The sequence below is a fragment of the Cervus elaphus genome, chromosome 9 (genome assembly GCF_910594005.1).
Source record: "Cervus elaphus chromosome 9, mCerEla1.1, whole genome shotgun sequence".
In the NCBI taxonomy this organism is placed as follows: domain Eukaryota; kingdom Metazoa; phylum Chordata; class Mammalia; order Artiodactyla; family Cervidae; genus Cervus; species Cervus elaphus.
The window spans coordinates 9,171,690-9,194,176 of NC_057823.1; the positions used below are offsets into that span (position 1 = coordinate 9,171,690).

Sequence of the window (22,487 nt, forward strand, 5' to 3'; positions counted from 1 at the left end):
CTGCTGCAGTGAGGACACAACTCATACCTCTTCCCTCTCCACCCGCAAAGCCCACAAAGGCCCCACTGATGCCAACAAACAAGTCTCAGTACAATCTTCCCCTGCCACCCTGTCCTCAGGAACACTGTGACCTTACCCAGCTTCTCAGTCTTTGCCTGGGCTGTTCTTCTGCCAGGACTCTCCACGCCTCAGGATTACTGGTTAATCCTACTTGTCCTTGGGTTTCAGTATATCAAAGTCACTTCCTCCAGGAAACCCTCCCAGACTTAGTGTCTCTCCTAGAAGCCTGGCACCGAGGGCCACTGAAACCCTGACTGGATACTAATTTATTTTCATCTTCCCTCTTGGCTCCACCAGGCAGAGACTGGATCTGTGCTGTACCCCGCTGTGTGTCCCCAATGCCCCGTACCCCGGAAGTGCCCAGTAAGCGTCTGTGGGTGACTCAGCTGAAGTCAACAAAATATGTACCAAAACCACTTTTGTGCCACAGCTTGAGATGGGATTACAGAGATGAAAATGAAGTGCTGGTTACTCAGTCGTGTCTGACTCTTTGGGACAGCAGCCCATCAGGCTCCTCGTCCCGTGGAATTCTCCAGGCAAGAATACTGGAGTGGTTCTCCAGATCTTCCAGATCCAGGGATCAAACCCTGGTCTCCTGCATTGCAGGGAGATTCTTTACCATCTGAGACACCAGGGGAGCACAGAGATGAAAAGGTGCTCTAAAATTTACCCCATATCCTTCAATAAAAAATAAATTAATTAAAAAAAAAATGTATCCCAAAGCTCTACTTTCTGGGGTTTGTATCCTACTAAGAGCACTGCCCTGGCCTCCTGCCTCCTCCACACATGACAGCCTCAGGTGTGTTAAAAAACCCCAATCAGACCTGGCTCTGTGAGCTGACTCCTGCTGGCTGCCAAACCCCCTCCCTCCCCACTGCATCCAGTCAAGCCCTCTGAGCCTTAAATAGCTCTACTCACTCTCACCTCTGGGTCTCTGCCCCTGTGGTGTTCACCAGGAGTCGTCTTTGTCTTGCTTCACATCCTGCTTGATCCATCATGTCCTTTACACAGAACGCGCCCCCGCCCGTCCCCCAAGCTCCCCGCCCTTCATCCCCGCCCTTCAGCCTCAGCCTGTGCCTGTCCCATCATCTTGGTTTTCTTGGTTATCCATGATTAATTGCCTCCCTGCCAGACCAGACAGTGAGGTGACCCAGTCTGTCTGGTTTTCACAGATTCTAGGGCTGGGCTTGGGGCATGGAGCACAAAAGGGGACCGCCATACCTTCCAGGGTCTCATTGGAAAAATACTGTAAAGGAGAACTTCACTTTTGTTTGGGGCAACTTTCCTGCCTCCTTCCTGGGCAGATCCAGACCAGTTCCCTTCCTTAGGTGTGAAATCAGTTCCTCTGGGTGCCCACCCCCCTCCCCCCCGACACATGCCACAAATGGGTAAACTGAGGCCGGAGGAAGCCAGACGGTTGCCAGGGCCCCACGGAGGCTGAGTCCCAGAGCCTGCTGAGACCCCTCGGGGTGACCTGGGCCCTGCTCTCCGCTGTCACTGCCTCCCTGAGGTCCAGGGTCTTCAGCAGCCTGAGGAGCACGGCTGCGGCAGAGGCTTCCGGGACTTTCTGCCCCTCCCTGGCCCCGGCCCCCACAGGGCCATGACTTTCGGTAAGTGACAGCCGCTCAGGAAGCCGAGGGGCCCACACAGGAAGGAGCGAGTGGGACTTTCCTCCGGCTGCTGCCCGGCTCTGCCCTCCCGTCGCTGGCCCGGGGCGGTCACCTCCAGGTAAGAGCTGATGGAGCCACTTGGCTCGGGTCGGAGGTGGGGGTGGGGGGAGACTGTGGACGGCCGCCGCTGGGGACAAAGGCAAGTGTGCCTTCTAGGTCTCAGAGAAAAGCCTTCTGACATAAGCTGAGACAGCTAGCGGTGCGGCCTCCGGCAAAGCGCTTCCCCGCTGGGCTTCAACTTCGTCCGGAACACGAGGCCTCGAATTCCCAGCTTCCCGGACCTGAAGGAGTCCTTGCGCATGCGCCCAGGACTCCAAGCTCTGGGGACACACTCCGGGACTCCTATGCCCCAGGTTCCCAGGCCCGAGCACTGGGCGACCAACCAACCTCCCCTTCTGGGCATGTGGGACTTGTGATGTTAAAACAGGGACGTTTCTCTGGGCGCCAAATAGACTTCCTATTTTTACTTTCGATATTTAAAAAATCACGTTTTAAATATTTATTTTAAACAAAAGACACTGCTTTGTGATTCTATTTACATAAAGGTGCAAAGATCAGGGCGACTGTTAGAAATAAGGTTTTGGGCATATCTGTGAGAAGTGACAGAGTAGGGTGGGGTGGGGAAAGTTCCAATTCCTGGTCTGGGAGCTGGTAACACTGGAGTGTCCCCAGGGGAAAGTTCTCTCTTCCCTACGTCCTACATCCCTGATGGTAAGCCTCAAACCACTGTCCTAAGGGACCTTCCCATCTGGTTTGGCTGACATTTGTCAAGTGCTTGCTGAGCATGTCACCAAGGGTTTGTATCATTTAGTGGGATTAAATGTGTTGATTGGAGAAGGCAATGGCACCCCACTCCAGTACTCTTGCCTGGAAAATCCCATGGATGTCGGAGCCTGGTAGGCTGCAGTCTGTGGGGTCGCACAGAGTCGGCCACAACTGAAGCGCCTTAGCGGCAGCAGCGAATGTGTTAATGGGCTTTCCTGGTGACTCAGAAGGTAAAGAATCTGCCTGCAATGCAGGAGAACTGGGTTCAATCCCTGGGTTCGGAAGATTCCCCTGGAGAAGGGAATGGCTACCCACTCCAGTATTTTTGCTGGAGAATTCCATGGACTGAGGAGCCTGGTGGGTTACAGTCCATGGGGTCTTGAGAGTCAGACACAACTGAGTGGCCAATACTCTCACTTTTAAACGTGTTGACAGGTCGGGCTGGACTCAGTAAACTACCTCACTGAAGCAGGTGGGAGTCAGCACATTTCATAGCTGAGAAAACTGTGTCCCAGAACCCACAGCCTGAGGTTTTCACCGATCCCCAGTCCCAGGCTTATATTCCGAGTGTGTTAAAATCTCATTAACACTCTCCACCCACTCCCACTATTATTGTGAAACATAGTTTTTGTTGTTGTTTGTTTTTTGTTTTACATTTTTTGGCCACATCCAGCAGCATGTGGAATCTTAGTTCTCACACCAGGGATCAAACACACATCCCCTGCATTGGGAGCGCAGTCCTCACCACTGGACTGCCAGGGAAGTCCCTGGAACATAGTTTTTACCAATATTCTCTTTGTATCTTCTTCATTTGGGTCAATTTAAGTAGATCTTCTTCGTCTTCCTCCTTTTCCTCATGGCATGTGAAACCCAATTTCTTCCTCTACTCAGCCCAGCGTCCTGAGCTCTGGGTCCACCAGGGTGAGAGAGATCTGGAAGGTGACTGGTGTAGAACTCCTGGAAATAATGTGGGTGGTTTCCTCCTGGACCTAACCCGGGGAGGACTTCCTATTCTGGGGAACCAATGGAACAGAGATGTAGGGATCAGGGGAGACAGAGGCAGAGATCTCTGTTGATTGACTCTGATGATGACTGAGTCTGATGTCTGGATCAGCCCCCAAGGCATGCATTAGGTGAAGTCGCTCCATCGTGTCCAACTCTATGTGACCCCATGGACCAGGCTTCTCCGTCCATGGGATCTTCCAGGCAAGAGTACTGGGGTGGGTTGCCATTCCAGCTGCAAAAGCTTCTTTCCCCAGCCTCAGAAGTGCTAGAATCCTCCAGCTTCACAAGGAGGGATGGCCACTTCTATTTCCTTATACACCTGTGTGCACAGGCCAATGGGCTTCATAGGTGGCGCTGGCCAGTGCAGGAGCTGCAGGAGTCCTGAGTTCAATCCACATGCCAGGAATATCCCCTGGAGGAGGGAATCGCAACCCACTCCAGTATTCTTGCCTGAAGAATCCCATGGACAGAAGAGCCTGGAGGGCTACAGTTCATGGGGTCTCAAAGAATCAGTCACAACTGAGCATGCACACTTGCCCAGGCCAATAACTATCTGCTTGCTGGTTAGCAAATCCCTATATCTGTGATTGATTGATTGATCATGCCTGTCTGGAGAAGGAATTGGAGAGTGGGTATATGTGGAGGCTGGAGGTTGACTAGAGATGTTTGCCCTGGGCACCAAGAGTCTGAAGTGTGAGTTCACACAAATTTGTGTGAATGTCTTCCAGCTTCCCAGCACAGCCCTCACCAGGGGTGGTATGGCTCCTCACCCACCTTGCACACTCAGCTCCCTCTCTCTGCCTCTGCCCATGTCTGTCCTCTTTCTGTCCCTCTCTCCTCATTTCTCTGGTTTCATCCCTACCTCACTCAGTTGTATTTCTTTCACCCACCCCACTCCTACCTCAGAAGGTCTGCAAACTTGTCCTATGATCCCAACTGAGGGGCTACCTTTTTCTGTGTTCAGGCAGGCTGCACTCATGGCACCTCCAAGTGAGGAGACACCCCTGATTTCTCAGCGCTCCTGCAGCCTCTCCTCTTCAGAGGCTGGTGCCCTGCACGTGCTGCTGCCCCCTCGGGGCCCTGGACCCCCACAGTGCCTGTCCTTCTCCTTTGGGGACCACTCAGCTGAAGACCTGTGTGTTTGCGCTGCTAAGGCCAGTGGTAAGTGCGTCCCAAGAAGGCTTGATCAGAAGGAGGGTTAGGGTTGTGTGGAACACAGACTGGGAGCTGGAATAGCTGTCAAGCAGAGTCAGCATTGGATCTGGGGCTTTGAGGGATGAGTAGGAGTTTGGTAAGGAAGGAGGGTGCACAGGGCATTCTATGCCTGTGCGTAGACTCAGAGGCATGATAGTCTATTAGAAGAAACAGATGGCCATCCCTTGAGGTAAACTGTTAAGTGGAAAGAGATGCCCTGGAGAGAGAGGCAGGGAGCCCTGAGAAGCAGGCTGAGTCCATGGCAGGGGTGGGACATGATGTCAGAGCTGAAGGTGAGAAAGCACCTGTGGGGCTGCATGAGGATAACATGGCAGGCCTGCAGGGGACAGATGGGGAGATTTGAGAGGGAACTGATGCGAGCGTCCCCTCAGGCATCCTGCCCGTGTACCACTCCCTCTTTGCTCTGGCTTTGGAAGACCTGTCCTGCTGGTTCCCCCCGAGCCACATCTTCTCCGTGGAGGACACGGGTACCCAGGTCCTTGTCTACAGGCTCCGGTAGGAAGTGTCTCCCCCGACCCCCATAAATGTGGGTTAAATGATACCAGGAGGGCATGCCTTTTGCTGAGGGCTTGGGAAATGGGAGTTTAAAACCACAGAAACCCTTGGATCATCATCTCCCTGCACCTCCTGGTGGGTGCCTCAGGGAGGGCATGAGCATTGCTCATTTCACATATGAGAAGACTAATGTCAGAGACGGTGGTTCACTTGTCCAACATCACACAGCAAGTCAAGGGTATAACCTGGGTTCTGTGAGGTCTTGGCACAGTCCCCCCCTCATCATATCCACTACTCCAGGGTTCTCCCCTCCCCCACAGCTTTCATTTTCCCAACTGGTTTGGACTAGAGAAGTGCCACCGATTTGGGCTACGAAAGGACTTGACCAGTGCCATCTTGGATCTGCCAGTCCTGGAGCACCTCTTTGCTCAGGTAGGTGTCTGCGTGGGGATCAGCTCAGGGGTGGGGGTACACAGGGCAATGTCAGGGCTCATGTTTGGGCAGCTTTGGCTGACTCTCCTGTGAGTAGGGCTGAGCGAGGAGGTGGGAATGAATTGGGCGGTGTGAAGAAGGAGGGGCCAGCTGGGTGGGCGGGGCAGCCCCAGGGTGGAGGTCGGCCCAGGGCTGGGGGGTCTACTGACCACATCAGGGCTCAGGATCGGGCTGTGACTGGCTCCTAGCACCGCCATGACCTGGTGAGCGGCCGCCTCTCGGTAGGCCTCAGCCTCAAGGAACAGGGTGAGTGCCTCAGCTTGGCTGTTCTGGACCTGGCCCGGATGGCCCTCGAGCAGGCTCAGCGGCCCGAGGAGTTGCTGAAGACGGTCAGGTGAGGGCTTCCAGGCTGTGGCGCCCAGCCTCTAACTGGGAGCGAGCCAACATGGCTCCACCAGGGCGTCACGAGTCCGGCTCGCCACGTCCAAGCCTACAGTGTGTTCATGGGACCCACCCCCTCCCCTTGAACCCAGCCCCCCTGAGACTCCACAGCCAGACCTCAGGCAGCTAAAAGGACCATGTGGGTCCCTGTCTGTCCCATGGAGGCCCTCCCTACCCCCACCCCCATGCCTGTCCCTGGGCGTGTTTCTGTGTATGTTGTGTGACCCCCTACTGAGGCCACACTCCAGCCCCGCACCTAGAGGCTGGGCTGATGTGCCGCTTCGGTCCTCCGGGGCGGAGACCCCGCCCCACACTGAGGGCCCCACTCGGCCCACTTGCAGCTACAAGGCCTGCCTGCCCCCTGGCCTGCGCGACCTCATCCAGGGCCTGAGCTTCGTGACTCGGAGGCGCATCCGAAGGACGGTGCGCCGGGCCTTGCGCCGCGTGGCGGCCTGCCAGGCCGACAGGCACTCGCTCATGGTCAAGTACATCATGGACCTCGAGCGGCTGGATCCAGACAGGGCCGCCGAGACCTTCCGCGTGGGTCTCCCCGGCGCTGCTGGTGGGCAGGATACGCCGGGGCTGCTCCGTGTGGCTGGCGGCACTGGCATCGCCTGGAGCCCGGGAGAACAAGAGGTGCGGGGCGTGGGGGGGCGCTGAGCGGGGGCCAAGGGGAGGGCAGGGTCGTGGGCGGGGATTGGGGGCGGGGCCGAGGGAGAGGCGGGACAGCGAGGGGGCTCGGGACTGGGGCGAGCGCCCGGCCCAGTGAGGTGTGGGTGGGGCTGAGCGAGGAAGCGGGAATGAAAAGGGCGGCGCGTAGAGGGAGGGGCTAGTGGGTGTGCGGGGCTCGGAATGGGGCTAGCGGCAGGTGGAGCGAAGAGGCAGGCCTGGGGCTGGGCGAGGCTCCCCGCTGGACTGAGACACCAGGAGAGAAAGGGGAGTTAAGTGAGGGCGGGACCTGGGGCGGGGTGGGGGACCGGCCGAGGGAAGGACTCGGGGTTTGGCAGAGGTGAGGGGGCGGATATTTGGGATGAGCAGGGGAGGGAGTTGAGAGGGATGGTGTGGACAGAAGGAGGCAGGGCTTGGTGGGGGCTTGACTGGAGAGGGATGGGACTCGGTGAGGCTGGGAGGAGCGGGCCTCATGAGTATGGACTGGTGGGGTCCAGGCTTCCAAAAAGGACTAGGTTCGCGGAGGGGGCGGGACCCCCAGCTTCAGCCCTCCCGCTTCTTCACAGGTCCTCCAGCCCTTCTGCGACTTTCCAGAAATCGTGGATATCAGCATCAAGCAGGCGCCGTGCATTGGCCCGGCTGCGGAGCATCGCCTGGTCACCATCACCAGGACAGACAATCAGATCCTGGTGGGTGCTGGAAGCCCCTCCCTTCCTACCCTGACGGCGGGGACGCGCGGGATTGTCACCCTCGGACCGCGGCGGGCCCTGACACCGGTCCTCACAGGAGGCCGAGTTCCCGGGGCTTCCCGCAGCGTTGTCCTTCGTGGCGCTCGTGGATGGCTACTTCCGGCTGACCACGGACTCGCGGCACTACTTCTGCAAGGAGGTGGCGCCGCCGCGGCTGCTGGAGGAGGTGGCTGAGCAGTGCCACGGCCCCATCACGTAAGGACTCACTGGGGACCAAATCTTTGGCACTCCCCTCTCGGTGCCTCCGTGTCCTTGCCTCTCAGGAGCCCTTCAACAGCACCAGGTGCAAAGCTGGCGCTCACTGAGTCTGCAGTCTCATTTCTGCAGCCGCTTCCCTCCCTTTGGCTCCTTGAGACCCCAGAGCCATTTCCTGGGGATGCTGGAGGTGCCCAGGTGTGGGGCTTCGCCTGCGGTTTCCTCTTTAATCCCCTAGGCAGAAGCCCAGCTTTCCGTTCATTTTACACATGGGAGGGAGTGAGGGAATGTTACCTGGTGAGGTTCCCAGGGCTTCAGAGAGACCAAGATTAGAGCTCAGGTTTAGTTTGGTTTCTCTGCCTCCATCTGTTTCTCACCATCTTCGACTCTCAATTCTCTTCCACCTTTCCCCACAGCCTGGATTTTGCCATCAACAAACTCAAGACTGGGGGCTCACTTCCCGGCTCCTACGTCCTCCGCCGCAGTCCCCAGGATTTCGACAGCTACCTCCTAACTGTTTGTGTCCTGGTCAGTCTACCTGCAGGGTCCAGGAGGGCAAGGAGGGCTTCCTGGAGGAGATGAAATTTGAGCTGAGAACTGAAATATGAGTCAGCATGGCTTCCTGAAGAAGGGGAGGGGAAAGGCATTCCCAGTGGAGGGAACAGAATATGCAAAGACTTGGAGATTTGAGGGGAAGAGTGCCGCCCACTTCCACTCAGACACCACTCACTCCTCTTTGCAGACCCCCCTGGGCCCGGATTATAAGGGCTGCCTCATCCGGTGCGACCCCACAGGAACCTTCTCTCTGGCTGGCCTTGGCCGTCCCCACAGCAGTCTTCGCGAGCTCCTGGCAGCCTGTTGGAACGGTGGGTTGCATGTGGATGGGGTTGAGCTGTATCTCACTTTCTGCTGCAACCCCAGACCTAAAGGTGAGCCTGCCTTCTCCCCCGAGCTGAGTAGGCAATCTGGGACCCTGCCTTTCTGTGATCTGTCCCAGCTCTTGAGTGACAAGTGACAAAGACTGCTGGTCAAAGTAGTCTAGGAGGGAAAAAAGGTGACCTAGGGCTTGTGGGATAGAGGCTGCTTCCAGGAATGGCTGAATCCAGGCACAGCTGGATCTGAGTGATGTCACGAGCACTTAGCCTCTGTTCATCTCTTGCCTCTTGCTCTGGGTGAATTTTGCTCTCAGACAGACCCCTGGGATGGGACAGCTTTGAGGTGTGAGTTCTCCAGATTTTCCCAGAGTCCCTAGTAGGGCTTGAGACCAGGCTGCCCACAGCATGACCTGCTCATTTATACCACCCGCAGAGTTCCTTCCATCTTGTTCTCACTCTCCCTCCCCTCACTGGGACTTCCTGGAGTTTCCTTTCAAATAAACCGTGTGCCCTGGAACCTCATCTTAGACCTGGCTTCTGCAGAAGACCCCACGCTGAGACAGTTCAGTATTTGTCACTCAGTTGTGTCCGGCTCTTTGTGACTCTACGGACTGTAGCCCATCAGGCTTCTCTGTGCATTCTCCAGGCAAGAATACCGGAATGGGTTGCCATTCCCTTCTCCAGGGGATCTTCCTGACCCAGACATCAAACCCGGATCTCCCTCATTGCAGGCAGATTCTTTATCATCTGAGCCACCAAGGACGTCCCCACACTGAGACAGGGAGTGAGCAATCCTTTGAGGACCTTTCACCTTTGACCTCTAGTTTTCTTCCTCTTTCCACTCCCCATAGAAAAGTCCAATCTGATTGTGGTCCGGAGAGGTTGCAACCCACCCACATCATCCCCTGTTCAGCCCCAATTCCAATGCCAGCTGAGTCAGATGACGTTTCACAAGATCCCTGCTGACAGCCTGCAGTGGGTAAGGGGCCCCAGGAAATGGGGGAAACATACTTCATTTGGGATCCAGAGACCAGGTCTGCATCCGTCTCTGCTGTGTGGCCTCAGTCGTGTGATATAATCTCTTTGTGCCTCTGTTTCATCATCTGTAAAATTGATCCATTACCTATGCCTTGCTTGGGCCAGAGCTAAGGGACAGGATCCCATGGGAGCCCTGTTACTGGCCTTTCATGTTGCCTCTTCACTCTCCAGCATGAGAACCTAGGTCACGGGTCCTTCACCAAGATTTATCGGGGCTGTCACCATGAGATTGTGGATGGGGAGGCCCGAGAGACAGAGGTGCTGCTCAAAGTGATGGATGCCAAGCACAAGAATTGCATGGAGGTGAGCAGGGTGGGACCAGACCTTCTGGGTTAGGGCCTAGCTGGAGAGGGGGTTGTGGATTCAGAGAAATTTAAAAACACACAGGGTCAGACTTCCCTGGTGGTCCAGTGGTTAAGGCTCCATGCTCCCACAGCAGCAGGTGCAGGTTCAATCTCTGATTGGGGAAGCAAAAAAAAAAAAAACCCAAAAAAGAAAACCAAAACAAAGAGAACACACACAGGGTCTTAAAATAGCAGAAATGTAGCCACAGCATCTCCATGAAATATAGAAGGGTGAGGAATTTAGATGCAAACAGGTGGAGTATACCAGACAGAGGGAACACCCAGTGCAAAGGTCCTGAGGCAGGGCCAAGTCTGGCATGTTTAAGGAATAGCAAGGAGAACAGTGGGGCAGAGAGGAATGAGCAAAGGAGAAGAGAGGAATGATGTGGGTGGAGGCATCTTCAGGGGCTGGACAACACAGAGGAAGCTTTGAGCAAGAAGGTGAGTGACTCAAGGTAGACTACAGTGGGGACTTCCTGCCTCCATCAAAAAAATCATGATACGGAGTGCTGTGTGCATTAATGGTGGACTCCAAGGCCAAAGGAAGCTGGCGGCCAGGTCTCCTGAGGCAAGTTTGTGAGCAGCAAGTTCGGGGTTCTTTGGTCTGACCCAGGAGTGGAAGAAACCCATACATGTTCTCTCCATTCTTTCCTCCCCAGTCATTCCTGGAAGCAGCGAGCTTGATGAGCCAAGTGTCATATCAGCATCTCATATTGCTCCATGGCGTGTGCATGGCTGGAGACAGTGAGAGACACTCCCCATCTCTGCCCTGCCTCACTGAGCCCACCTACGGCAGCAATAGCAGTACACACTCAGAGCCTGCCCTGGCTGGGGCTCCATTCCACCAGGGTCTATCATCCTGTACTCGTGTCCCTCCATCATCACTCTTTGAATAAGCAGCTCCAGGCTCCCACCAATACTTAAGCCCCCAGAATTATCTCAAGTTAGGCAGACGTGGGTTCTGATCTATTGTGTACCATCTCTGCAGCTTTGCAAGGTCCACGCTGCCTCTGCAAGCCTTGTCTCCATCAGCTCAGCTCAGCAGCTGTTTATTGGGAGCCCAACACGTGCCAGGAGCTTGGTGCATAGCATAGAACATGACAGGCTGAGCAGGATGATAAACGATTGTGTGTGGTGGGGCAGCACAGGTCATTGTGGGTGATCAGAGGCTGCTAACCTCTGGAGGTCAAGCAGTGATTCTGAGTAGGTAAGGATACACTCTAAGCTGGAAAGGCAAGAATAAATAGACATTAGGGAAGTGAGAGAAGAGGGGTGTTCCAGTCAGAATCACAGACCTTGCAAAGGGTTGGGAGTGACTCATGGAGAGAGCTCAACACCTTCCAGGCATTAGAGGCAAATGGTTCTGAGATGGGAAGTGGGGAAGCAGAGAGGTGAGTTGGGTAAGGATGGAGGAATAGGGGAGAGAAAAGTCAGAGCTGAGAGTTCAAGTGACACTTGAAGCTGGGGTTGGGGACAGAGCCTGTTGAGTACAATACAGTCCTACCTCCCAACCCTGCCCCTTCCTACTTCCACCAGGTATCATGGTTCAGGAATTTGTACGCCTGGGAGCGCTGGACACATACCTACGCAAGTGTGGCCACCTGGTGCCAGCCAGCTGGAAGCTACAGGTGATCAAACAGCTGGCCTATGCCCTCAACTACCTGGTGAGTGCTCCTCTGCCTGCTCCATCCTTCATTCACAGAGTGGATGGGGCTTTGAGAGTGGGTTCTGTTGTATGGATAGGAGTTTGGCAAGGGTGGAGGGCAAGTGGAGGGCATTTGAGACTGAGGGAACAGCATACATACAGGCTCAGAGGTGTAAGAGCAGGAGACAGCTGATCATTCATGGAAGTTGAGAGGACTGGTGAGCAACGAGGCTGGCCCCGGGGGAGACTTCCTCAGAAGAAAGAACAATAAAGTTGGGGTCTTGGAGACTGAGTAGAAGCTCATTAAGAAAAAAAAAAGGAAGGAAAGCATGTCAGGCTGAGAGAAAAGCCTGGGCAAAGGCTGCAGCTTAGAAGATGTGTTGCTTGTCCAGGGGCGTATCAGGTCTGTTCTCCTGGCAGGAGACCAGAGTGGGGATGTGGGAGAGAGAAGCCCATGGGAAGAGTGGCCAAGAGTTGGATTTCAAGGGGCCTTGAGTGCCAGTCTGAAGGGAGTAAGGAGCCATGGGATGAAGGAGCAGTGTTCAAGAAGAGGAGGGACACACGAGGTGTGTTGCCAGTAGTCTAGGAAAGATGTTGAAGTATGGTCTGAGCAGTACGGGGTGGGCTTTGAAGGATGTGTAGGAGTTCGCCAACCAGCATATTCATTCACCCCCACCCCAACCCCCGGCACTTCCCTGTGCTTGGACCGCTTAGGAAGACAAAGGTCTCCCTCATGGCAATGTCTCAGCCCGGAAGGTGCTCTTGGCTCGTGAGGGGACTGACGGGAACCTGCCTTTCATCAAGCTGAGTGACCCGGGTGTCAGCCCCACTGTGCTAAGCTTGGAGAGTAAGTGCTGAGGGGTGAAGGAGGGAGGGACCTAGTGGGGCAAGAAAGTGGATCCCTGATCATCCTTGCCTCCTGCACCAGTGCTCACTGACAGGATCCCCTGGGTGGCCCCTGAATGTCTCCAGGAGGCCCGAACACTTGGCTTGGAAGCTGACAAGTGGGGCTTTGGAGCCACGGTCTGGGAGGTGTTCAGTGGTGTCACAGTGCCCATCAGCGCCCTGGAGCCTGCCAAGGTCAGAGCGCCAGCATTGGCTTCGAGAGCTCTCATCTGACCGAAGGGCAGAATGAAGTCCAGCTTGGGGAGGATGGGAGGGCCTCGGGGGTACCTCTGAAGGTTCACTGGGGGTAACCAACCCTTCATCCTGCCTTTAGAAGCTCCAGTTTTACCAGGAACGGCAGCAGTTGCCTGCCCCCAAGTGGATGGAGCTGGCCCTGCTGATCCAACAGTGCATGGCCTATGAGCCAGGCCAGAGGCCTTCTTTCCGCGCTGTCATCCGTGACCTGAACAGCCTCATCACTTCAGGTGCCCACTGGGGCCAGGCAGGGTGGGCAGGGCTGGGATGTCATATTGGACCCTGTAGAAGAGTGAGATTTGTATGTGGAGCCTGCCCTGCGTGCCAGGCAAGGTTGGACTGATTGATGACCTACAGTCAGTATGAGCTTCAACAGCTGTTGTAACAGACAAGCCCTTCAGTTCAAGGTCACACACGATGGATGTGTAGTTCTCATTCAGTGGGTGTGTCCAAGTCAGCAAGAAACTCTCTCTTTGTGGTTCCACCCATCCTATGGCCTTAGGCCCCTATTGGATTCACTGTAAACAGGAGAGAGAGTATAGAGGGTCCCACTCTAGGTTTTCATGGGCCAGGCCTAAAGGAGCTTCCAATACGTCTCTCTCCCCATCACCCCATGGCAGTGAAGTCTGGGAAATGCCTTTCTGTCTGTGTGCAGCATGTACACTGCATAAGAGGGCTGCCTTTGCCAAGAGGCACCTTTTCCCAGCCCTACAAACTACCTCTTGGCTTGCAGTGGCTCTGCCATAATGCACAGAGAGGGTGAGCATGCAGATGGAGGTCACACAGCAAGTTAGCTTAGGAGCGGGGGCCCAGGGCCCAGTACACTGCTCACTCACTGCCTCTGCCCCCCAGATTATGAGCTCCTCTCAGACCCCACACCTGGCACCCTGGCACCCCGTGATGGGCTCTGGAATGGCACCCAGTTCTATGCGTGCCAGGACCCTACCATCTTTGAGGAGAGACACCTCAAGTACATCTCACAGCTGGGCAAGGTGAGGTGGGTTAGGCTGGGGTGGGTGGGGTAACACTCATGCGTGTGGACACCAGCCCCGTTGTCCCGCAGGGCAACTTTGGCAGCGTGGAGCTGTGCCGCTATGACCCGCTGGGCGACAACACAGGGGCCCTGGTGGCCGTGAAGCAGCTGCAGCACAGCGGGCCAGAACAACAGAGGGACTTCCAGCGGGAGATCCAGATCCTCAAAGCCCTCCACAGCGACTTCATCGTCAAGTACCGGGGTGTCAGCTACGGCCCAGGTGAACCGCTCTTCAGTTACATGCCCTCATCCTGCACGACCATTTCAGGTGGTCTCAGAACGCCAGCAGGCATGCTACTGACTGATCTTGTTTATCCAGATCTGCCTTGTTGGTTTAGTCACTCAGTCTTGTCCGACTCATTTGTGACCCCCCTCCTGGACTGTAGCCCCCCAGGCTCCTCTGTCCGTGGGATTCTCCAGGCAAGAATACTGGAGTGGGTTGCCATTTCCTACTCCAGGGGATCTTCCCCATCCAGGGATTGAACCGTTATCTCCTGCAAGTCTTCTGCATTGCAGGCTGATTCTTTACGGCGGAGCCACCGGGGAAGCCTAAGACTACCTTGGCATCGTCAGTTTCCCCACCTGAAAAAAACGGGTCGTTATGAGGTTAAAAAGAATTAATGTATATTATAGAAAGTACTCAAATAGACTAGCGATACGTATCACTGTTTCCGTTCCCATTTTATAGAAAGCAATATTGAGGCCCGGAGGGGACACACGGTCCCACTCTGATCGGGGAAGAAGAATGGGGAGGGGGAGGAGACGAAGTTAGGCGCTGTGGTGACCCCTCCCTGCCTCCCCCGCCACCCCTAGGCCGCCAGAGCCTGCGGTTGGTCATGGAGTATCTGCCCAGCGGCTGCTTGCGCGACTTCCTGCAGCGACACCGCACCCGCCTGGACGCTGCCCGCCTGCTCCTCTACGCCTCCCAAATCTGCAAGGTGCGGGGCGGAGGAGGGCGGGGCGACCGTGGACCTGCCGCGTCCAAAGAGCTGGCTCGATGGGCGGGGTCTGCATGGATTCGCCCGGAAGGCAGAGGGTTGAAGTTTGGGGTCTAGGTCAGGTTGGAAATGCGGTTGAGTCAGGGCTAAGGTCGGGGACTTCTCTTGTGGCTCAAACGATAAAGAATCTGCCTGCAGTGCGGGAGACCTGGGTTCCATCCCTGGGTCGGGAAGATTCCCTGGAGGAGGGCATAGCCACCCACTCCAGTATTCTTGCCTGGAGAATCCCATGGACGGAGGAGCCTGGTGGGCTACAGTCCATGGGGTCGCAAAGAGTCGGACACGACTGAGCGACTACTAGTAGGTCCAAAACAATAAGAACGTGAGGACTGGAGTGCAAGATGGGTCAGGGGTAGGGTTAGGCTTGGGATCTGGGTTGGGGCTGCTGTAGGATTCCAGGTCAGACTTGGGGCTCCTACGGAGTCATCCTGGGGGTTCGCACCCCATGCCCGCCTGTAGGGCATGGAATACCTGGGCTCCTGCCGCTGCGTGCACCGCGACCTGGCGGCCCGGAACATCCTGGTGGAGAGCGAGACGCACGTCAAGATCGCCGACTTCGGCCTCGCCAAGCTGCTGCCTCTCGACAAAGACTACTACGTGGTCCGCGAGCCAGGCCAGAGCCCCATCTTCTGGTAGGGACCTCCTCCCAGCCCCACCCTCCCTCCGCACTACCCGGGCCGCTCTGCCTCTGGGGCTTTTCGGTTCCGCCCTGCCTCCCGCGGGGCTGGGGCCTGCTGTGGCCACGCCCCCATAGCCCTGGCTCCTCCCCGATCACGCGCCTTCTCTTGCTCTGGCTCCGCCCCGGCCCCGCCCCGGCACCCCACAGCCTTGGAGCATCCTCCCATCCCACAGCCAGGGAAGCTGAGGCCTCAGAACTGGCTGGGACTGACTTTCTCATAGCCACCTACCGGGACCAGCCACCCCAGTCCAGGGCTGCTCCCTTTCCTGTCCTCTGCCTTACTGTCGCATCCCAAGACCTCCCTGGCCCCCTCCAGGTACGCCCCCGAGTCCCTCTCGGACAACATCTTCTCGCGCCAGTCGGATGTCTGGAGCTTCGGGGTGGTCCTGTACGAGCTCTTCACCTACAGTGACAAGAACTGTAGCCCCTCAGCCGTGAGTCGGCACCCCTGGGTTCCCCAAACCCTCTTCCCCCTCAGGCCAGCCTCTGTCCTCTGTGCTGAGGGTCACCCGGTCCCAGCCTTAGATGCTCCAGAAGGACCTCTTTTCACTGTGACTGATACCTCCCGCTCCTCCCCTCCAATCACAGACAGCTGCCTTCCGCATCCGTCACAGACAACTCCTCCTCCCCGTTAGGAGGGCCCCCTTCCCTTACCACAGGCGGGTGATCCCCTTCCTCCCTTCACTGTGGCTGACCCCCACGATAACGGGCGCCCCCCCCCCCCCCGCCCCGGCTCCATGCTGGGTGGCCCCTCCCCCACCTCGGGCCCTCTCCCTTGGCTCCAGGAGTTCCTGCGGATGATGGGATGTGAGAGAGATGTTCCAGCCCTCTGCCGCCTCCTGGAGCTGCTGGCCGAGGGCCAGAGGCTGCCCGCACCTCCTGCCTGTCCTAGTGAGGTGAGCTCTGGAGGGCCTGCCTCAGTTTCCCACTTTGTAGATTCACCGCGGTGTCTTGAGCAAGCCTGCTGATCCCTCTGAATTACTCTCCACCCAAGATATCTCTTGGTTGAGAGCAGGGATCAGGGAGTGAGGCTGAAGGGGATTTCTGGCCTCTGCTTTGCTGCTCTCTCACTGTATGGTAAAGCACAAACACTTTCAGAGCCTCAGTTTACCTGTCTCCAAAATGGGAATAACAATGCCTTATAGGGTGGGGGAGGATCAATTTGCTAACACCTCTTCAGTGCTCATCTCGGAGCCTAGCATACAGTCGGTGCTCAATAAATTATTCCTACAGTTTCTCATCAGAGCTTTTGTGGAAGTGTCTGACATGTGGTTGGTCATTCACAAATTAATTTGCTCAGGCCACAGGCATTTATTGAGCTCTGACTGTGCGCTGGGCTTTGTGCTGGGTGCTGGGGACCCAGTGGAGGACAGAACAGATAATACCCCTCCTCCTTGTAACCACCAGAAGCTAACAAGAACATTCTGGTGGTGATCAATGTCTAGAAAGAGATGAGGGAGGTATAGTCAGGAGCAGCTTCCTAGAGGGGGTGGTGCCTGAGGGAGGAAGAGGATACCATCCAGGGGGAGAGCCGGGAGAGAGCATTTTCAGTGGAGCACACAACAGGGGCAAAGGCCCTGAGGTGGAAACGAGTTTGGTGTATTTGAAAAATGAGACGGGGGCAGATGTGGCTGCATGGAACACGAGAGGAGGTGATGGAGGGGATGGTAGAGGGAGGGAGACGGGAGGGGATGAAATTTTTTTCTAAGACCCATAGGGAGCCATGGGAGGCTTTGGAGCAAGAGCAGGAGTCTAGTTTATATTTTAAAACTGCGAACAGGAGTCATGTCCTTTCTGCCACTCCCATGTGACCCTGTTGTCTCTTCTCCACCCCTCAGGTTCATGAGCTCATGAAGCTGTGCTGGGCCCCTAACCCTCAAGACCGGCCGTCCTTCAGTGCCCTGGGCCCCCAGCTGGATGCACTGTGGAGTGGAACCCGGGGGTAGTGTCCAGAGGCATGAGACTGTCACCTTCCCTGCTTGTCTAGAGGGAGAACACCATTCTCTGTCATTTTTCATATCTCCTGCACACAGACCTCTAGACTCTGGTCTCCATGGACTTGCCGTGTGCCCTTGAGCGGGAACCTGCTCCTTTCTGGTCCTCCTGCTTCACAGAGACCCCTCATAGGGTGCCTGAGATTGCATGTGGGGGAGCAACCCTGGTTGGCAGGGCAGCAGCAGCCTGTGGCTTTTTGAACTTGGCAAGATTAAGACAGATGTCATGATGGGGTCTAATGAGCTCCATCCACTCCCCAGAATCAAGGGACCACATTTAAGGACCTTCCATCTTCCCAACCTCTCACGGTCTAGCCTGCAGCTCATGTTCTCATTTTCAGAGGAGCCATTATGTAGCTTTAAATATGTCATCTCAGGCTTCTAGTCCCATCTCCCTCTTTAGCTGGAGGAAGCCAAGGACAAGAGCAACTGTCCGGGCTGAAAATCCACTCTTTGAGGGGGAGCCGGTGTGACTGTTTAGAACTGTGTAAGAGACCAGGAGAGACTGAGGTCCCCAGGCTCTGAACCTGAGTGTTCTCCAGGGCTTCTGTAAACTGGGGCCCTTTCTCTCTGGACCAGAGGATCATACAGTGGACAGTGGAGCCTAACAGGAGCTTTTCATCAATTGAAGGACGGAAAGGCATTCTTGGCAGAGGAAACGGCATGGCGAGAGGAAGAGGCTCGGAGTACAGGGGTTAAGAGCGCAGGTTGGCGCCCACAGCTCTGCCACTTACTTGCTGTGTGATGGTGGGCGAGTTGCTTCCTTTCTCTGGCTTCAGTTCCATCCTCTGTCTAATGGGCAATAGTGTTGGCCCTTGGGCTCTACAGAGTCAACTTCTGGAAGCTTGTGGGAAGGCATCTAGTGCAGGCTTAGCCCCCACCACTCCTTCATACCTGCCTCCAAGCTTTTCCTGCAACTTTTGCCTCCCTGGAAAACTCTTATTCATCTCTCAAAACCCCAGCTATCACCTCCTTGCAGCCTTCCCTGGGATTCTCCCACTACTCCCATTCAGCCCTATACTTCCAGCTCTAGGGCTGGGGGACGTCTATATCCAGCTCTGTCTCCTCTGACCTGGAGGCTCCTTAGGGAGCTGGGCTGGGGTGGGCACAAAGAGGACTCTGGGAGTGTTCATTGAATGAATAAAGAAATTCAGCGGAAAGGATGGTTTGTTGCTGGACTTGGGCAATGGGAATTCTTGGGGATGTGTGAGCCAGGGAGAAATGTGATCAGAGTTGGGGGATAGAGACCCCTGGGGGCCTCAATGGGAGCCTCAGGGCATGCTGGGGGAGGAGGGACAGGAGGGTGAGGCCCTCAAGGACAGAAGCCCTCCCCCGAACCCCAGCTGCTGGCCTTGGCTCTGTCCTGGGGAGCTGATTACAGGCTCTTGTGGGTGGAGGGAACAGGCTGCTCTGAGGGAGATCAGAGGGCAAGGCCCTATTGGGAGGGTTAGGCTATGGAGATAGGTCCAGCATTACTGGGGGCCACGGCAGCCCTCTGCTCCTCAGGACCGATGGAAAGATTTGGAGACTGACGGAGACAGAGACACAGGAGGAGACTCGGAGAAGGACCAGGGAGCTTGGGAGAGACAGACAGAGATCTCTGTACCTACTGTCATGGTCTGCTTTGATGAAAAGTGGTAGGGGGTTGCAACACAGGGTTTTCAGCTCAGGGTCTCCCCTGCACTGGATTGAGTAACCTCTATGCCTTAATTTTCCTCCTGGGTAAAACTGACACCCAGTAGAGGCCTCCAGCCCCTGTTCAACCCAAGGAGACCCTGATGTGGAGGCAGAACCAACAAACACTCCCAGCCCTGGGGCCCAGCCTCTTGTGACCTTGGGCAACTACGGGATCCCCTCTCTGAGCCTCAATTTCCTTATTTGTACAGTAATAAGGATAACAAGATTCTGAATGTCTTTGGTCTCAGTTGGTTGGATGCTCACCAGCACCACCCCAGGGAATTATATCTAAGTTTATTTCTTCTCTTTAGTTTAAAAAAAAAAAATACTCTTCAATGGTCCCCCTGGGAAAGATACACCCAGGAAGACAGACCATGGCCATTTTGTGTGGCTCTCAGCCTATCAATGGGTTTCCCAGGTGATGCTAGTGGTAAAGAACCCGCTTGCCAATGCAGAAGATATAAGAGACATGGGTTCCATCCCTGGGTCAGGAAGATCCCTTGGAGAAGGGCATGGCAACCCACTCCAGTATTCATGCCTGAAGAATCCCTTGGACAGAGGAGCCTGGTGGGCTATGGTCCATGGGGTCACTAAGAGTTGGTCACGACTGAAGCGACTTAGCATGCACACACACAGCCTATCAATAATCAATGTGGTGGTTGGACTGGCCCTGGGAGTTATTACGATTGCAAGAGCCTTTCAGCAATAACCATCAGGAAGGTTTGGAAAAATCAAGATTTATTACTTATAAATCACACGGCACACCTGGAAATGACCCAGCACACCTGGGGCCAGGTTCTTGTAGAGAAAGCAGCGTTGGCCTGGGTTCTGCTTTTACTGGGGTCAAGCATGGGAGCCTAAAGCTTCATGGGCTCACTCTTACTGATGAATTTAACAAGGGTTGGAGTTTAAAGCATAAGAAGAGAAGAACAAATGAAACAAAAGCAAAACTAAAAAGCCCAAGTGGCCCCAATGGAAAGAGACTGAAATCAGTCAAGATGTCTAAAACAAACGTGGAAAAAAAATAAATGAAACAAACGTGGGAAGAGGTGGTCCTGCTCTTTAGTCATATTTATCAGGGAGCCACGGTTGAAGCTGATGCCTGAGCAATCCAAGGATGTCAGGCACTTACATCATAAAAATGAGAAAACTCAACTATCAGAGGTTCCACTAGGCTTGCCCTGACCCCGCCCTTGACCTCCCCGAGCCATCGTCCTTTGGGAAGGCTGTGTCCCTTCTCCAAGGCTCCCAGCTGGGGCAGGCTGGGCGCCTATAAGGGGGATCCCCGCTGGGGCCCGGTGCCGCTCACCGCCATGGACCGTCGTCCGCTCACCTGGGCTCTGGTGCTGCTGGGCCCGGCCCTTGCGATCGCCCTCAGCCCTGCAGCCGCGCAGGAGGCGCCTGAGAAACTGTGTGGCCACCACTTCGTGCGTGCGCTCGTGCGGCTGTGCGGCGGCCCGCGCTGGTCTTCCGAGGACCGGCGACCTGTGGCTGGCGGCGACCGTGAGTAGGGGCGGGCGAGGACTGTGCGCTGGGGTCTCTGGGGCGGGGTAGGGGTGCCGGTGTCTGCAGACTGATTTGCGTGCATGTTCTGGCTTCCTGCTCTGGCGTGTGCGAGTCTGCGGGGAGGAACCCCTGCCTGGCAAGGGAATCAGTGCGAAGCCAGGTAGAGTCTTAACAAGTGCAAGGTCAGATCCGATCCTATCTTTATTTACAACTTCAGCATTTTGCTCTTCAGGAATTTTTGCGTTAATTTTACTGGTAAAATATTCAGTTATAATAGGAGTGATCTTGACTGTTGAGTGTTCCTGGCGTCCCCTTAAATTGCTTGCTCTGGGTCAGCGCCTAGCTCTCCTCACGGTAGACCCGGCCCTGGGGGAGAGGGTATTATGCAGGACATCAGTCACAGGCGTCCTATGTGTGTGAGTCTGGGTGCAGTCTGGGTGCAGATGGCAGATGCAGATGGGTGTGCCGAGATGCACGTGGTGGGGTCGGGGAACTGGGAGGGGCTACGAGAGCAAGTGGCTCTCTCGAGTGTGTACATGCACGCGTCACATGCCACCCATACTGTCTTCTGCTCTGTGAAGCCTCTATGCCTTCTTACCGTAGGTGGTACGTGGGAGTGTGCCCAGCTGGGGACTTGAGTGTGGGTGTGGGTTGAGAGTGTACATGTCTGGATGGGGTGCTTCAGTCTGCGCCTGGTATAGAGTAGGCACTTAATAAATGCTTACTATTTGTGTGCATGATGCATGTCTGGCTGCCATGGGGGCAGTGTGGGTGGGGTCCTCTCGGGTTCCTCCCTCTATGCTGAATTCCTCCCCGTTCCCAGGTGAGCTCCTACGGTGGCTGGAAGGACAACATCTCCTCCATGGGCTGATGGCCGGTGGGGACCCTGTGCTGGTTCTGGCTCCACAACCCCTGCCCCAGGCTTCTCGCCATCACCACCACCACCGCCGGGCAACTGCCATCAACCCTGCCCGCCACTGCTGCCTTAGCGGCTGCACCCGGCAAGACCTGCTGACCCTCTGTCCCCACTGAATCCTGTTGGAGCGTGGCCTTGGGGGAGCCTGAGACCCACAGGGGTCCAGTCTGGTGAACTCCTGATGCCACACAGCACCATGAAGCCCCACATCTAGGGGGATGTTGTTGATTACCTCCTAGGACAAGGTGCTCACCACCTCACCCAGGCCCCCTGTCCTCGGGGAGACCAACTAGGGAGAACACCAGACCCCAAATCTGGCTTGGAGGATCCTTGGTTTTGCAGATATGCCAGACACTCTTCTCAAATGTTCTCACCTCAGAGGAGCCCCAGGTGCCCCGCTCCCTGCCTTTAACACCCTTCTTGTTGTCTCCTCAATAGTAAATAAATAAGATGCCTGCAGAATCTGAAGCAACGTTGCATTTTCTCACAAGAAAAAGGGACAAGCCAAGGTCAGCCCTCATTTGGGGTTTTTCCCTGCAGCTGCAGACACACCAACACTTCTAGAAACTTAATAATAATTGGAGAGTCATAACAATACACAGTGGGGAAACAGGCCAAGGGAGCTGGCTGTTTGCCTAGTTCAGACAGGGAGGGAGCAGCCAAGTTTTTCGAATCCAGGTCTCTGTCATGTCTCAAGCCTTAAACTCATTTAAGGTCCACTTATCAGTGGACACAATACATGAATGTGTGAATGAGTCACAGTGGGCTTTTTTTTTTTTTTTGACGATGCTGCATGGCATGTGGGACCTTAACTCCCCGACTAGGGATTGAAACTGTGCCCCCTGCAGTAGAAGCATGGAGTCTTAGGCACTGGACTACCAGGGGAGTCCCCTCATGGTGGATAGATTTTTAAAAAAACATTTTGGGGTGCAGTTGCATTACAATG

At 55.5% G+C, this 22,487-nt stretch overlaps 2 protein-coding genes across 5 annotated transcripts; both read left to right on the forward strand.

Annotated features, from left to right (window-relative positions):
* The first annotated feature begins 1,602 nt into the window (after positions 1-1,602).
* On the forward strand, positions 1,603-18,602 carry JAK3 (Janus kinase 3). Of its 4 annotated transcripts, none has more exons than XM_043910982.1 (24): positions 1,603-1,788; positions 4,469-4,661; positions 5,087-5,210; positions 5,531-5,642; positions 5,891-6,036; positions 6,425-6,719; positions 7,319-7,441; positions 7,539-7,696; positions 8,113-8,224; positions 8,439-8,625; positions 9,423-9,550; positions 9,781-9,912; positions 10,613-10,697; positions 11,490-11,617; positions 12,313-12,445; positions 12,527-12,678; positions 12,818-12,968; positions 13,591-13,730; positions 13,802-13,991; positions 14,585-14,709; positions 15,229-15,401; positions 15,765-15,882; positions 16,234-16,344; positions 17,287-18,602. In XM_043910982.1, the coding sequence occupies exons 2-24, from the start codon at positions 4,478-4,480 to the stop codon at positions 17,392-17,394; spliced, it is 3,315 nt and encodes a 1,104-aa protein (XP_043766917.1). In that variant the 5' UTR covers positions 1,603-1,788; positions 4,469-4,477; the 3' UTR covers positions 17,395-18,602. The 4 variants fall into 4 exon arrangements, with proteins under 4 accessions (XP_043766917.1, XP_043766915.1, XP_043766916.1 ...); XM_043910980.1 differs by having other exon boundaries at positions 1,604-1,788; positions 4,465-4,661; XM_043910981.1 differs by lacking the exon at positions 1,603-1,788 and adding an exon at positions 2,608-2,725 and having other exon boundaries at positions 4,465-4,661.
* Positions 18,603-20,363: 1,761 nt separating this feature from the next.
* Positions 20,364-22,003, forward strand: INSL3 (insulin like 3). The gene is made up of 2 exons (XM_043910987.1): positions 20,364-20,622; positions 21,449-22,003. The coding sequence occupies exons 1-2, from the start codon at positions 20,433-20,435 to the stop codon at positions 21,655-21,657; spliced, it is 399 nt and encodes a 132-aa protein (XP_043766922.1). The 5' UTR covers positions 20,364-20,432; the 3' UTR covers positions 21,658-22,003.
* The last annotated feature ends 484 nt before the right edge of the window (positions 22,004-22,487 follow it).